We start from the raw sequence: 14,925 nt of genomic DNA on the forward strand, positions 1-14,925 counted from the left end.
ACATTTCCTGTTGAAACTATTTTTTTTTACCTGAAGCTCCCATGAGGGGGACATGAGTAAAAAGTCCAAAGGACCGATGCTTCTGCTCATGGCACAAATCACGACACACAGAGATTGTCCTGACTGTGTTGCAGCCAGTGTGTCCACCACCTTCTTCCCTTCCTAATTCTTCTTTCAAGCCTCCCTCTTGAGACACATCCCTTCTAATTAATTACTGGATTAACCAGCCTAGTATCAAGACTGCTCATGGCTGGAGGTGGATCTTGGAGCATGGACTTGTTCTCAGTATGCACAGCCTGGCACATTTCTGCCTGGCCAGATGGGTCCCCCATCTGCTCTTCTTTGAAGGAGAACTTCCTGAAATTAGGGTTTTCCTCTTAACCTTTCTTTGTACGATTCCTTTGCTCCCTATTTTCATTCAGTTTTTTTTTTTTTCCTTTTCACCAAAATCACCCAAAACACACCAGAGTCAGATTTAAAAGCCAAAAAGATAGCTCTGGACAGTTTTAGTGCACATCTGGCATGAAATTAGCGCTGCTCTGCATCAAGGCTACTAAACTGGAGCTGCATCAGTACAGCAAAGGACTACTTTGGGGTTGAGTAGTAATATAGCAGAAATTATTTCTAGTGTATAGGCTACAGAGAGCCTAGCAACACCAAACTGAACTGCCAGGAGTCAAAGGTAGCCTTCTGATGTTTGCTCAAGCTATTAGGGCGTACTATAATGTTTTTCAGTATAGAATTTATAGATCAAGAGACACAGCTGATCTTTTTGAGACTAGTAAAAAAAGCAAGATGGAAAAATAGAAGGCTGATACCTAATTCTTTGAAAATCTGCTACAGTTCTATATTTATTATAAGCCTATCACAGCACATCCTGCTCAAAGACTTACAGAAAATATGTTGCTAACTACCAGGGAATTATTGATCTTTTAATTTTTTCCCCTCATAGTGCTATTGCTTGGCTGTGGTAGAACCAATAACTTGGGGGGGGGCGAAGAAAACAGAAAATCAATATCACTATTATCAACTGTTGACTACAGTTTACAGCAGCAATAATCTCCTTTAAAATAGCTTGCAGAAGTACCAGTTGTCATCTATGTAAGGTATTACTGTTTTGGTCAAATCATTAAATGCTCATAGTATTTGATCTTTTGATGATTTTGTTTTGGTTAAATTAAGTTTTGGTGACCATCAGTATTGTCTAAACTTCAGATCTGAACCATGTTTGGCTGAGAACTGCAGCGTTTGCTGTTGGCATTATCTTTTTGTTACTGATAAGAGTGATTCGTTCCCCCCACTAAGAGCAACTAAATTTTAACATCCAGTACTGTTTTGTACATTGTATTTTAGTCAAGTATTTAGATGTGCCTCCAGTTACTAAGGTCTGCTCTTCTTCCAGTAATGTCTTAAGTTACATGATATCATTTGTCACTGGTTTTCCCCCCACACCTTCTTCCCAGAGAGATAGTTCCTGCAGGGTAATGCTTTGGCTCAATACAGTTTTCTGAGCGTTTTTTTCAAATGTTGGACTGGGAAAGCATAGTTCTGAGATGGTTCCTAGTTCCTACACCACCTTCGGATGGTCTTCATCTAAGACCTGCACCTCCAGAGCACAGAGCAGCTCTGCTCACACAGAGTAAAGCTTTACTGTGCCAGAAGGACAGAAATGTCTCTGGTTACACCTAATTTACCATTTTGGTTTGGCGCAACAGTAGGACTGTGATGCACTTTACCCAATTTCCTCCATTTTCTGCACAGTAGATGGTTCACAGACCGATTTTGTGAAGAAGAGGATTAGTTCTGTGGTTATTAGTTGAGTGAAATCACAAGAGCAGTAGCATTTAATGCTATCATGATATCCAAAACTATCAATGAGGAAACAAAAGCCAGTTTGCAGGTTTCCTTTGCAGTAGAATGTAGTGTTAATCTCTTTGTTGATGTGGTAAACTACTATTAAATACTTAACATTTGTGATTACATGCATGTTTTATAAAACTTTGCATCCTAGAACACGCTTTATGTACCTTTTTTTCAAACCCTGGGAGAAGTACTGACCAGAGAAGCCAGTCACTTGTTGAACAAGTGGAACTAATTAGATGTAGAAGGAGCTGTCACTCTTGCCCTCTCCCTGCTGAGATCAGAAGGATACTCTGCCTGCCAAACTAACTGCTTAGTTTATGCTATTTTTACCCTTCCATCTTTTCCTGGTATTGACTTAAAGCCTGTAATTTCTTACACCTGGAATCGCATCTATTAAGGTTAAGGGTCTAAGAAACATGCCAAGGTCCACCCACATACAACCTATCGCTTGTACAGAAAGTATTTTAAAATCTTCCAAGCTAACACTATAATACATTTAGATGCATGGTTTTTCCAGGTAGACAGGTCAGACAACTGCCACTCATGTTTGTGGAGGTAGGGGTTAACAAGAAGTTGTACTGTATCATTTTTGCTTATGTTATCTGCAAGCTAAAGGCAATATAGCATATTGCCACAGGAATTTTTTCTAGAACAATACACAAAACCCTAATGAAACTGCATTTATGATACAACCTCAATAAAAATTCTAATAATGCTTGTTCACATATCACAGCTGTCAAGAGAGAGTGATAGTTCATATTACATTTGAGACATACGGTGTTGAGTTGTATAGAATAAGCGTCTACAGTATGTGTCTTAGTCACAGTTTGATTATTAGCTTTGAATGATTTAAGAATTAGAAATCTAAACCTGACCATCTCTCTTGTCTTTTAAAGGAGCATTATTCTGAACCCAGCTTATTTCCGGAACCACCTGCGCCAAGCTGCTGTGTTTAGGTGTTTAGAGAGATACTCTGAAGCTGCAAGGTACTCCGCTGCTCATGGATTTCTAATGGTTTCTCTATACCTCTTTCATTCCAGCTCTCAGTAGTAAGGATATTATCTTATATCCAGGCTTTTCCAAAATCAGTGGGAGCTTTGTATATATGATCTCACATGCAGCAGAGCTCCAATCCTCCCAGTTGGCATAACATGAATAATCCCAATTACGTCCCTAGTTGCAGTTAGACTAATGCATGTAGGAGGACTTACTCATTCTTGGGCACAGGGGTGAGCCCTGGTCAGGTCCCAGGGCTGCACTGGCACAAAAGCTATATACACACAGCCATCTCCCACTCCCTGGTTTCCCCATAACCCTGGGCAGAAGCTCAGGTGCACGCCAAGTGGGGGGGGGGGGGGGGGGGGGGGGGGGCAGGGAATTAAAAAAAGATCAAGATCTCAGGGTACACTGTGGTATGCTGCAAAATTTAGCCTGTGTGCAGCTGATGAGATTGCTGGTGTGAACGGGAACTGCTGGCAGGAAGAAAGTCTGCAAGAAGAAGCTCTGCTTGTATGCTTGCAAAAACGCTGCCAAAAACTAAAAGTTTCAACATGCAGCAGAATTTTTTAACATGCTTAAATGAAAGAAACGCATGGGGAAGTGCAATGGTGACTTGCTATGTATCGTCACTACTACTGGCCTTAGACACTTACAGAGGACTGTTCAGCTGAAGACCACAAGTTATATCACAAAATATTTCACAAATCATTAGCTAACTAATGGCAGAGCAGTCAGTGCGAATTAGGCGTGAGACTGAAAGGGTCACTTTGCTCATCATTTAAGACAGATGCTAGTGGTAGAGCTCTGAAGCTATCAAAATAGCAGCAAAACAGTTTGTACAGGGAGTGGAAGAAGACTTTATCCACGCAGAGTTGCAGAGAGGATTTGGGAAGATGCACTTCAATTTTCTGTGCTAGACTTCAACCAAAAACTCCAGGACGAGCACTTTTCCTTCTGCAAGACACACATTGAGATTATGTCAAAGTAACCTCCACCAGCTTTCACACGTCAGGACAGGGAGAAGAAATTGGTTCCCCAAGACAAGGAAAGAATTTTTCCAAATTTCTTTAGAAACATAATTTCAGATAAACCTGGAATAGTCCACTTGACCATAAACCCACCCACGCTTTTTTTTTTTTTTTAAAAAAAAAAAAACACAACCAACCAAACACAGCTGACTTTTCAAACAAAGCTGTTTCAAACTAAGAAAGGGAAACATTTTGTTGAAAAACAATGAAGTGTTGTGATAGTTTCCAGATCTCCTTTTATATCTCACTGGTAACAGTCTCTTCTTCCTAAAATCTTGTTGGGGTGTTGATTCAGAGAGAAATAATTATCTACTGAATCCTCAGCAGCTGAGGTCCACTGATGAGCCAGACAGTTGAGAGCTGGGTTAGGAGAGTATGTTGCTTTGTGACAGGTGGGGAATCCTGTCCAGGACACTTTCAAACCCAAAAATTCACTAGTATCCCAACAGGTGAAGTGATACAAGGGGAAATGTTTGGGGTGCTGGAGAGGGGATGGGGAAGAGGGTTTTCTGCTTGAAACAGTCACACTGAAGACTTTCAAAAATAATAACAGTAATAAAAGTTTAAAAAATACCCTTTCAGAAACTGATCTTTTCTAAGAAGCAATACATATAAATGCCCATATTTGAGAAGACAGTATGAACCAAGAAAGTGTTCATAAATAGGATTTCAAAAATAAAAAAAATTGTGCTTGGTGTTACTGCAGATAAGCAATCAGTAACTTTACTACATCAGCAGGCAAGAGGGAACTGTGTCAGCCTTTTTTCCCCACATTGAGTAGCTTTCAGGAAACTAGATGATTTTAAATGAGATTATGTATTTGTAAAGGAGAGGAACATTCTGACAGACTGAATCCAGAGTGGTTCCAAAAGCAGTGACTCTAGCAGTATTCAGAGTTTAGCTTAGTTTAACATAGTGTTATAGCAACTGTGCAGAGCTGCTTCTGCAGATTGTGTTAAACTAAGCTTAGCACTACTTCTGTCATCTCACTGGAGTCACTGGTCTTAGTTGAACCCCATTAGTGGTGCAGAATGTACTCTGCTCTTTACAGACAGACCATGGCATACAGATATTCAGTTGCAGTTTCTGGAAACACAAACTTGGGTTTTGTTAGCATAAGCTGTCATTTACTTCTGCTTGCTTTTTGCACAAGAGCAAGGTCACTGTATTTATTTTTCTGCTTTTAAGTATCTCGTGCTTTCCCACCCCCTCATGTGATTTTTAAGTTATTGCATAGTCCATTAAACACAGCCAGAACACTGTGTGGGTACGTGAACAGGAGTGGCTGGTTGTGAACATGACCACTTGGCACAAGCAGCATGGATAACCACATTTCACTCAGCCTACCTATCAAGCTGAGATCCCCCGAGATTTTTGTCTCCAAGGAGGCACCAGATCAAATTCTTCTGTTCAGAGAAAGTCATAGGTTAGAGCAGGGTCAACTGTAATTTAAGCATCTCTCAAGTTCCTCTATGTGTAATTTTCACTGGTACAGCTCAGTATCAGGAGAATAAGCAAGAATGCAAGGACATCTGAATTAATGTAAGGAGTCTGATACGCCCATATCTGCATCAGTTCTGAATTTTGTCAGCTGCACAGCGATTCCTTCTGGATAGCACTGTGATAGGATGCCACCATGGAGAGCACAGCCTAAGGCCATTTGGCATTGTAAAGCAATCCTAGAAACACCATCGTGGGGTCACAGCATCTGCAAATGATGAATTTCAAAGTGCTGCAACCACTTTCACTAAGATGTCAGCTAGTAAATATATTTCTCCTCTATTGGTATCTCTGATGTTAGGAGACTGCTCTTGACAAACACAGTAAAGATTTAAACCTCAGAAGGGAGAAAAGCTATTTCAGTTGAAAGACCATCTTGGCCCTTGAACAAATGGGCATAAATGCATTGTATATAAATTTAGTCTGGAAGTTACCAGGAAGTTTTAGGCATTAGAAGGCATTCAGGCTTAGGGTCAGCCTCCGATAGCAGCTACTGAAAATACCCTGCCAAAGGACACATGGTCACACCCGATCTAAAGATCACTTAGTAACCAAAACAGAAATTTCAGAAAAGGGTCCTGGGCTCAATTCTGTCAGAAAAACTGAGAAAATGCTCTTGAAGAAGGCCAAGGAGACCCCAGCCTTCCTGGCAATATAAGGACTGCTGCCTTAGGGAAGGATGAGATAAGGGATATGTACGTGCAAGGGGACGCGTAAGCCACAGAAGAACCTGGGAGGTCCATGCTGTCTCTAAGGACAGAGCAGCCAAACCACCAGCCCCTGCTTTCAAGGACAAGAGTGCTAAAAAGGGAACATGCACCCAAGGCTGAGCCTCGAAGCTCCTGAAGGAAGAAGTATCGGAGCCTATGCATCCTGCAGGTCCCCAAGCTGTGACCCCACAGCTGCCTGCTACACATCCGCAGGAGAAGGTCTAACCACATGAGCAATAAGGCATGAAAGCAATTTTTCTTCTTTACTCAAATAGCGTAGGCTATTGCTGACACTGAATAGCCTTGAATCAGTAGTAAGGTGAAAATTTGTAACTTACAGAAAAATATGGCCACCTATTTGCTTTGAAACTGGAGTTTTAAGTACAGAAGGGATTTTGCCCCCTTTTTATCATTAAGCTGCATAGCTCTCATCTTTATGCTAATCAAAATGCTGTGCTGATTTAACAGTGTCACAGTGTTCTGTGAAAAGCTTAAGATAGCTCTTTTATCACCAGCTAGAACACTAGTGACTTGAAATTAGTTGTATACATGTAGGGGAAAACAGACTGTCTGTCCCTCTGCCAGAACAAACAACTCATATTCATCTGACTACATAGAGTAGGGGTAAGCAATCCTTAAGGGGGAAGAAGCTTTAGGATCTTAATAGCTGTGGTATGGCTGACTCAGCTTTTTGATATTCCCATTAAAAAAAAAAATCTAGATAATCCTATCAGCTGAAAAGCAAACTAGGTCTGCAAGTAGTAAACCTCAGCCCTCTACATGAGTTCAGGTCTGTGTCCCCTTTTAGTCAGACGTGAAAATTTAGTGCAAGAAAGCTAGGTGAATAATTTGGGTTAGTTTGTATGTCTAGTTTTGTTTTACAAAGCATACAGATGTCCTAAGGAAAGATATAGAAATAATTGGGGACACAAGCTCAAGGAGTCACCAGCTGCTGGCCTCTTGCACACACTTGCATCTGTTCTACCCACCTTTACCTCCTGCCTGGGCTTCCTCTTGGAAAAAATAGAGGAAAGCTTATATTCTTTCTCTATCCTAATTGTTTCAGTTTTCCTAAACTGAAATAAACAAACAAAAAAAATCCAATTCTATAAAAAGAAGAAAAAAAAAACAACCAAATCTGTTGTCATAGGGGCAGACCCCCCACCCCACCTGTCAACACCCCGAGAGCCCCTCTGGGGCCCTGCGTTTCACCCACCCAGGCAGAGCTCCGGCAGCCGGGGAGGGTTATTTTTACACCGTTACTTTGGGAACTGCCGGGGGTGAGAGCCCGGCGGCTGCCCTGGGCTGGGGGCTGTGGAGCAGCACCCCAGGGGGCTGCGGCGGGGAGCGGGGGCACTGGCTCTGCTGGCAAGGGCATTGCACAGGGAGGACATGGCACCCAGGGCTAGGGAAGAGAATGAATCAGTTTTTCCCAGGCACAGGAAGGGATCCGAGAGCTTCTGCAGGTTTTGTGACCCCCCATCCTCCCCAGAGTAACACTGTGGAAGGGGTGCTTCATAAATTGGGTCTTGGGAGGCAGCTCTGGCAAGTGCTGGGATCAGTCAAAGCCCAAAGGAAAGTCCACGCGGCCTATTATTTAATTTGTCACCAACATATGATGCTAGCCTGTGTCTAGAATTACCGGCCATTATTTCTGCACCACACACATTATTCTTTATCACCCGAGACTGTCCAAGCGTCAAACAACATCTCGCTCAGACAGGGTCACATCAGAGGCACAAGGCAGCCTTCAATAGTAGTTTTTCCACACCCCTGCCAGCAGTAAATCCGAACATTGACAGTACAAGGTATGTCCCTAACCCAGGGAGCACGAGGTACAAAGAGGTATGAGAGAGCAGAGCAAACACCAGCAGGAGGCCAGAACAAGCACGAATCGTGTCCCTCAAAGTTTCATTGCATCTCTGTTACAAGCAGTCCATCCCAGCTACCCCATCCCTTCCCCAAACAGCTCGGTTGGGAAGCTAACACAGGCCTTGGGGCCTCCCACACCTCCTGGGATCCGTGCAGCGCATCCATGCTGACCACTGCTGGTTTCATACCAGGTCATGGAGAGCCCAAGGTCTTGCTGGGCTTAGCAACCTGTTTTCTTGAGCATCCTCTGTCATTTTAAAAGGCTTGTCCTTTCCCCGTGCATCGCTCAGCTCACATTTGTAAAGCATTCTCCATGTCTTTACATGGCAGTTGCCATTAAATGAGAAATATTTGTTACCACTACATAGCAATCTCAATACAACGCAGAAAGTTGTTACCTGCATGCAACCATGGGACAGATAACAATAAATATAATAAATGCATTCTAAACACAGGTGCCGTTTTCCTTGCAGGAAACTTATTTCTGCTTTCTAGCAATGGGCTAATGACCCAGAAACTTCAGCAAAGACAGCAAGCATACCCCGTCACCAACCTGGAAGGGTCTGGCAGGAGTTCTATAGCAGATTCCCAGTGCGTTTAAGGTCCACTGGTGAAATATTTAAAAGAAAGTTTTAGCCAGTCCTCTGAAGGAATTAGCAACATCAAGGTGTTATGCATAGATGACATAACTTTTTGCCCCATTTTGGGCCTAGTCTACATATAGATAAATCCTGACATTAGCAATTTCATTCCTGCTCAATATTCTGCAGTTCTGTTTCCCTCTCATCATCTAACAGTTTCCAAGTGATGAGTTTACATTTATTTAGGATATATGGAGAAGTTTAAAAATTAGCTTTTTTTTTCTCTTTTCAAATAGGATAATTGCACTTAAAACTTCCTACTTATTGCAGTTATAAACATCATTTTCCTTTTCTCATCTCAGCAGAAAATAAGAACGGTTGTCCAGAAGAGAGCAATAGCTTATTTTGCATCTTGTCTCTCAAACTCAGTACTATTGTGTTAGAGATCTCAAATACCCAGGTGTCTGTATCAGGAATATTAAAGTTCCTGCTAAACTGAAAAAACAGAGATACACTTACCCTTTCCAAACAGTAGGTCTGCATTGGGCTAGCATCACATGGCAGTGGCCCAGGCCTTCTATTAGTACCATTTACTGCAGATCCAGGTGAGATCACTTGAAGCAGGGAGCAAAGGTAATTTTCTGCCACTTATCAGCCTCCTGATCTTAGCAGCAACTGGGGCTGAATAGCACAGAAGAGTGAAAGTTACTTTAATGTGCATAGGCTGTGATTATTCCTAAGGCTCTGCCATCTGCAGAGAAATCCTCCTCTCCCCTTCAGGGCTGCTTTCCTTTCTGTGCAGCTCAAGGGGAGCAGTCAAGGCTGAAGGAGCTGACCTTGAGTCTTGCCCTCATATTTTTTTTACAGTGGTGAATGAACACACAAGCATTTAGCAACAATGCTAATTTCTTGTCATCTTTAGCAGTGTAACACTTTGTTACATTCCAGAAAACTCCACATATTTTTTATACCCATACCATTGATTTTCTTGTCACAGACTTGCGTGGCTGCTGCGAAGGCTTTGACTGTACACTGGCTCTTAGTGTCAGCAGCTGTCATGCAGCAAAAGCTACCTCTGACTCTTTTATTACAAGTCCTATGCATTACCGGAGATGGGCTGAGGGAGATGGTTTAGGATCTGTGGTGTGCTCTTTGCTTGCACGTATAGAAATATATCTTATTGTTCTGCACCACCAAGTGGCCAGATTGCAAGACACCTTGGGATCCAGGCTTACTACATTAACCCAGATGGGTTTGGTTATGTTATGGAAGTTCATACGGGCCCGAACTAGCAACTAGGAAAAAAAAATTTTAATCTAAAGCCTCATGTTTTGAAAGAAGGTAGTGTCACATTTTCTCCAGCATCCTCTAAGGTGTTCCTGAAGGTGTATGGTCAGAACCACTTCAGTTCTCATGTCAAACGGAGCTCTTTGGTGGGCTATCACCTGAAACTCAGGCATGTTTTAAGTATTTCGAACTAGTAACTGAAAATTGGCAGATGGTTCTGTAAATATGAGGCCAATATGTCTATATATCACATGAAGTGATTGTGTCAGAAGTAGGAAGAGAATGCACATATCTTTGCTCTTTACCTTTAGAGTTTAATCCCGATATCTTTAAAAACTGTAAAAATAAAACATGGCATTTCATCCAGAAAAATGCATTACATGGTCTAAATGGGAGCTATTTTCCCACTCTTTTCTACCCTACGTTCCTTGTGCTCAGGAAGGTTCAAAGTTGAACTCTTAAGTAGTCACTCTAGAGGTACAAATCAGAGTGAGATCTCTTGCTGGCCAACATTACTTGTCCAAAACCTCCACATGATGTAACAGCTGATCCCAACTGACCTGTACTGAAACCTCTTCCATCCAGCTCCTCACAGGCTCCCATTTCCCCAGGACCTGTGACTGCAGGAGATGGAAAGGAGGATCTACTCTGGCCCTTACATACTGCTAAAATGCTAATATGGTTGTGTATATACTATTCTAAGTCATATATAGTATATATAATATACTAATATGATACACTTCCTACATAACCCATGTCGATAACATGATGAAAGAAAAAGATGCTAATTAGTTCGGTCACTGGCCGAGGATCTTAAATAATAATTTCATAAATAGTATTTCTTTAAATGATATTTTACATAAATCTCGTTTCAGAGTGTCTTATGCACTCGTAAGTCTCCTACTGAAAGTCTTTGTTATCTGGATTTTTATGGGCCACATGGGTAGGTATTCACTGCGAGTCAGGAACCCAGCTCAGTGCTTTCTGTCTTCATGTATTTCAATGGGAGCCAGGCTGTTAACCTGCCTAAATATCTCAATTGATCCCTTGGTTTCTGAGTGTTTAGGTCCCTAAATATTCTTCAGTGCCCAGCCCTGTAACCATTTTCAGACAGCGTAATTTCACCTGTGTCCCTACATCTGGAAATTCATAGTTCTGTATTGCATGTGTCACTGGTTCTGTGAATTGAGCCTTGGAGGCCTTCAAAGAAAACTCTCTGACTTGGGCACATTTGGGGTTGGACAGAGGCCATCCACATGGAGCCTTAATGCTTGTGTTTCTTTTGAAAGTGGAATTTTTTTAAGTCCCTCTTAAGCCCCGAGGTCGCAGTATCAAGCATTGATCCTGACCTGTGTGTGCTCCCTGATGGCCGAGGAACTAAGAAGTAAAATTGAGATGGAGGCACTCGAAAGGCTTGGAGGGGTTTTATGTATGTGCCTGGCCTTTCCTGATGTAATGCACGGCAGTACAGGAGAAATCTAGCAGGTGTTGAAAAACTAAACACGAATGCTTGAAATGTAAGTAAGTGTGCTTCTTATTATTTAAATAAGAACAAATTAAGAAGGAAGAATAAAGAGGAAAGGCGTTTGTCTGGAGTGCAGCGATGCCTGGAGACCTCTGCCACAATCAGAGTGACATTGTGTTGAGCACACTGCGAAGAATTAGCAAAAGCTTGTGCCAGGAGGACTTGCACCCCAAATAAGTAAATCAGTCAGATATGATCCTCCTCATTTTACAGCTGATGCTGAGAAACAAAGATGAAGTAACTTTTCTGAGAATTGATTCCAGATTTGTCCAGGGCTTTGCGCACATCTCCACCTGGGAGCAGAAAGCATTGGCTACCACGGAGGTGTGGGAGGTCACAAACTGGATGTTGTGTTGTGCTGTCGGTGGGATGGATCCTCGCTTTGCCAGTCCGTGGCCTGCAGCAGGGGTGGCAAAGCACGCTGCCGGTGTCTGTGTACCCAGCTGATTGTGTTCGACCCATGGCAGCACTCCCGCAGTGGCAGGCAGAAACAGGGTGATGCTCGGGGTTAAGGATTTGCCAGTTTTCGTCTTTGAAATGGCAGCAGCTGGGGGGCATTATATTTATAGGAGCCCAAATTGTAAATGACCACTTGCAAATGTCCTTTGACTCCAAAATAGACAAGGCTTTAGTGCTTGAGAATTGCTCTAAATTTAGATTGAAAGTCCCTTCTTTCTGACGAGGTGGCCACAGGAGGCCACCACCACTGGTGTATACTGCTAGGGACTGCAAGGACCAGCTACTGCCGTTGTCACAGGAGCTGGAAGCTTTGTAGACCACCTCTAGCAGACCAAAGATACAGAATAATGTGACAGATTTGTCTTCCCCCATTTTTGTGCTGTGTGCTTATTTCCCTCTTACACCTCAGGACATAGTGAACATCTTTCCCCAAAACCGTCACCGGCACTGGGTCAAGCAGGCAGTGCTGGATGCTTCGCTTACCTCTGCTGTTTCATCCATAGGATCCATATGTCATTCCTGGGATTAAACCCTGGCACCATTTGAAGTCAATGAGAGGTTTGCCAATGATTTTCAGGGCAATGAGGATTTCATCCTTTGTTCATCATGTGCCGGCTGGTCTAACAATGTTCAATTAGAAACCGCTCTTTGTTCTAGTGCAGTCAAGAGGATTTTTGCCAATGACTTGAATGAGCATTGGATAAAGCTTATGGCTAAATCCAGTCCTTATGCAGAAATCCATGGATCCTACAGAATTGGTTTTCTCCCAGTGAAATTAATGGGAGCTGTATGAGAACATCTAAGGGAAGATTTAGTTCCTGTTTGTAACAATATGTTACTCTCTGATACTGGGCCTGCTTTGAAACGTTTATTGTTAAATCCGTGTATTTTTGGTTATATCTCGTTAAGAACATAATACAGCCTTGGAAAGTACATTCTGAAAGGGTATTACAACAGGATTGGGATTACTGTTTGTGAGACACTTTTAACTAGGAGGAAATTTCAAATTCAATTTACAGTAATGTCAAAGCACAATTAATATATAGGCAATGATAAGGGGAACATGCAGAAGTACACATTGATAGCACTACATCAACAAATAAACTTTTGGTGCTAGTAATTAGGTACACAAGATTATTATATGTTTAATTGACTAAAGTGACAATTTGGAATTACATCTAGTCACATTTAATTGGATTTGGAATCTCTAGAGGAAAGGGAACGGAGAGCAGTGTGGAGAGGCAGCCATAAAAGCAAACTGATTTTCTAAAGTCTGTTAAGATTCTGCATTAATATCCATTGCACAACAGTTTTTTAATATCCCTCAGTCTAGAAAGAGTAATGCAATGATTGTCACAGACAGTGGGAGTATTAAAGCATACTCAATTAGGTAGCAAGATAGCTGATTACTTTTGGTTTGGGGTTTTTTTTTAAGATATAGTTTAATCAAAGGTGAGCTATGTCTGAGTCTGCCATAGACAAGTGATATTCTCCAACTGCCAAGCTGCAGGGTGTTATACGTGTTGATGCTGTCCTAGAAGAAATGTACTTACTTGTAAGTTATTTTACCCACAAATACTTGAAAGCAAAAAAAGAAAAGCCAGACTAAAATATTGTATAGCAGTCATTAAATCTTTGCTCAGATTAAAATATGGAAAAGCTATTAAAAGAAAATGTAGGGTTGCTTGCTTGCAGATAGTTTAACTAGCTAAAAAATGTCTACAAATGCTTATCTTAAAGTTGGACAAAGACTGAGAGTTATGTGTAATCTTTTGATACAGACCTCATGTTACACTCTTTTAATATTACCTCCTTTAAATACTGCTATATACATCCTTCTCTCCCTGTACGCTCATTTATTCTGCTTTTGTCATCAGGAGCGCCATGATTGCTGACTATATGTACTGGCTGACAGGAGGCGCTGAGCAGCGTATAAGCAAGCTCATCAAACTGTATTGGCAGGTAAAAATTGATAGCCCAATGAGGAAGGAGGTGCCCATCTCACTATTAAGATCCAAATGAAGGATTACTGCTTAAAAGACTGCCGACAAAGGTAGCTCTTGGGCATATCAATCAACAGGACACTATATAGTACTACCGTATTTATAATGAAGTAGATTTTCTTGGACTAATTTTAAGGGCAAAATTCAAGGTTGTTAACCCTTGGCTCATACTTCAATTTTATGAACTGCTATAAAATTTAATTCTGGATACCGTATGGTCCCTTAAGCTATTTTTTGTGAAGTCTTCCTACCTTAGTGACACTTCCCTTTCACAATTTGCATGATACTAATCCTCTGACACCTTTCCAAACTCTTCAACCGGAAGGGGAGGAAAAAATGACTGTAACGAATGGTCTCAGAGGAACCTAAAGTGCTATGTGAAGGATTGCCAGGTAAGACCCCGGTCTACAAAGATTACTTATGTGGGGAGTAGACCATTGACTTCAATGAGACTCGTCTCTTGAGTGATACTTATTTGAGATGGCTGTTCAGCCACATCAGCACAAATTTAAGTTTAAGGGTACCCCCTTCTGCTCTGAGGAGAGCTCTCACACACTTTGAGGTGAATGGATGCTAGATCCTTTGCTGGGAGAGGCTTATTGCTGCAGGATCGTATCACTGCCCGTGGTGTCCCAGCCTTCACAGCCCCAGTTTCAATGCAATCAAAGTGCATTTCAGAGGGACTGCAGCACGTGGGCCTCAGGTGGTGGAAGACCCTTCTGCCTCCCAGAGTGGACCTGGCCCTCGGGTCCTCATTGTCCATACAAGGAATTTAATGATACTAGGAACAACATATGTCCCTTGCAATAACATTTCAGAGTCTGATTCTCATCCCGTTTATTTTGGGTTTATTCTGTGAGAACATCTGTAACATCTGTACTTCATGTGAAGGTGCAAAATATGTTGACATAAGCCAGAGTAATAAAGATCAGAATCTGGTATTTTACCTTCACTCAAGCGGTAAATTCTTCCTTTTTAAAACTATTATTAGTTGCACTTTTATTGGTAAAATGGAATAAATCTCAGTCCTGAGAGCTGCTGAATTTCAGTACTGCTGTGAGTGCAAAGTGCATCTCATTCAGAGAATTACCCACTGGG

At 41.8% G+C, this 14,925-nt stretch overlaps 1 protein-coding gene across 1 annotated transcript in view; it reads left to right on the forward strand.

Annotated features, from left to right (window-relative positions):
• Positions 1 to 14,925, forward strand: part of SPATA16 (spermatogenesis associated 16) — a 78,876-nt gene that overhangs the window by 23,068 nt on the left and 40,883 nt on the right. The window contains exons 3-4 of the mRNA XM_009475732.2: positions 2,760 to 2,849; positions 13,702 to 13,786. Coding sequence (XP_009474007.2) covers positions 2,760 to 2,849; positions 13,702 to 13,786 — 175 coding nt within the window. The remainder of the gene's footprint in view (positions 1 to 2,759; positions 2,850 to 13,701; positions 13,787 to 14,925) is intronic.

Source organism: Nipponia nippon, unplaced genomic scaffold (assembly GCF_047370975.1).
Source record: "Nipponia nippon isolate SJK-2023a ecotype South Korea unplaced genomic scaffold, ASM4737097v1 scaffold_7, whole genome shotgun sequence".
In the NCBI taxonomy this organism is placed as follows: Eukaryota; Metazoa; Chordata; class Aves; order Pelecaniformes; family Threskiornithidae; genus Nipponia; species Nipponia nippon.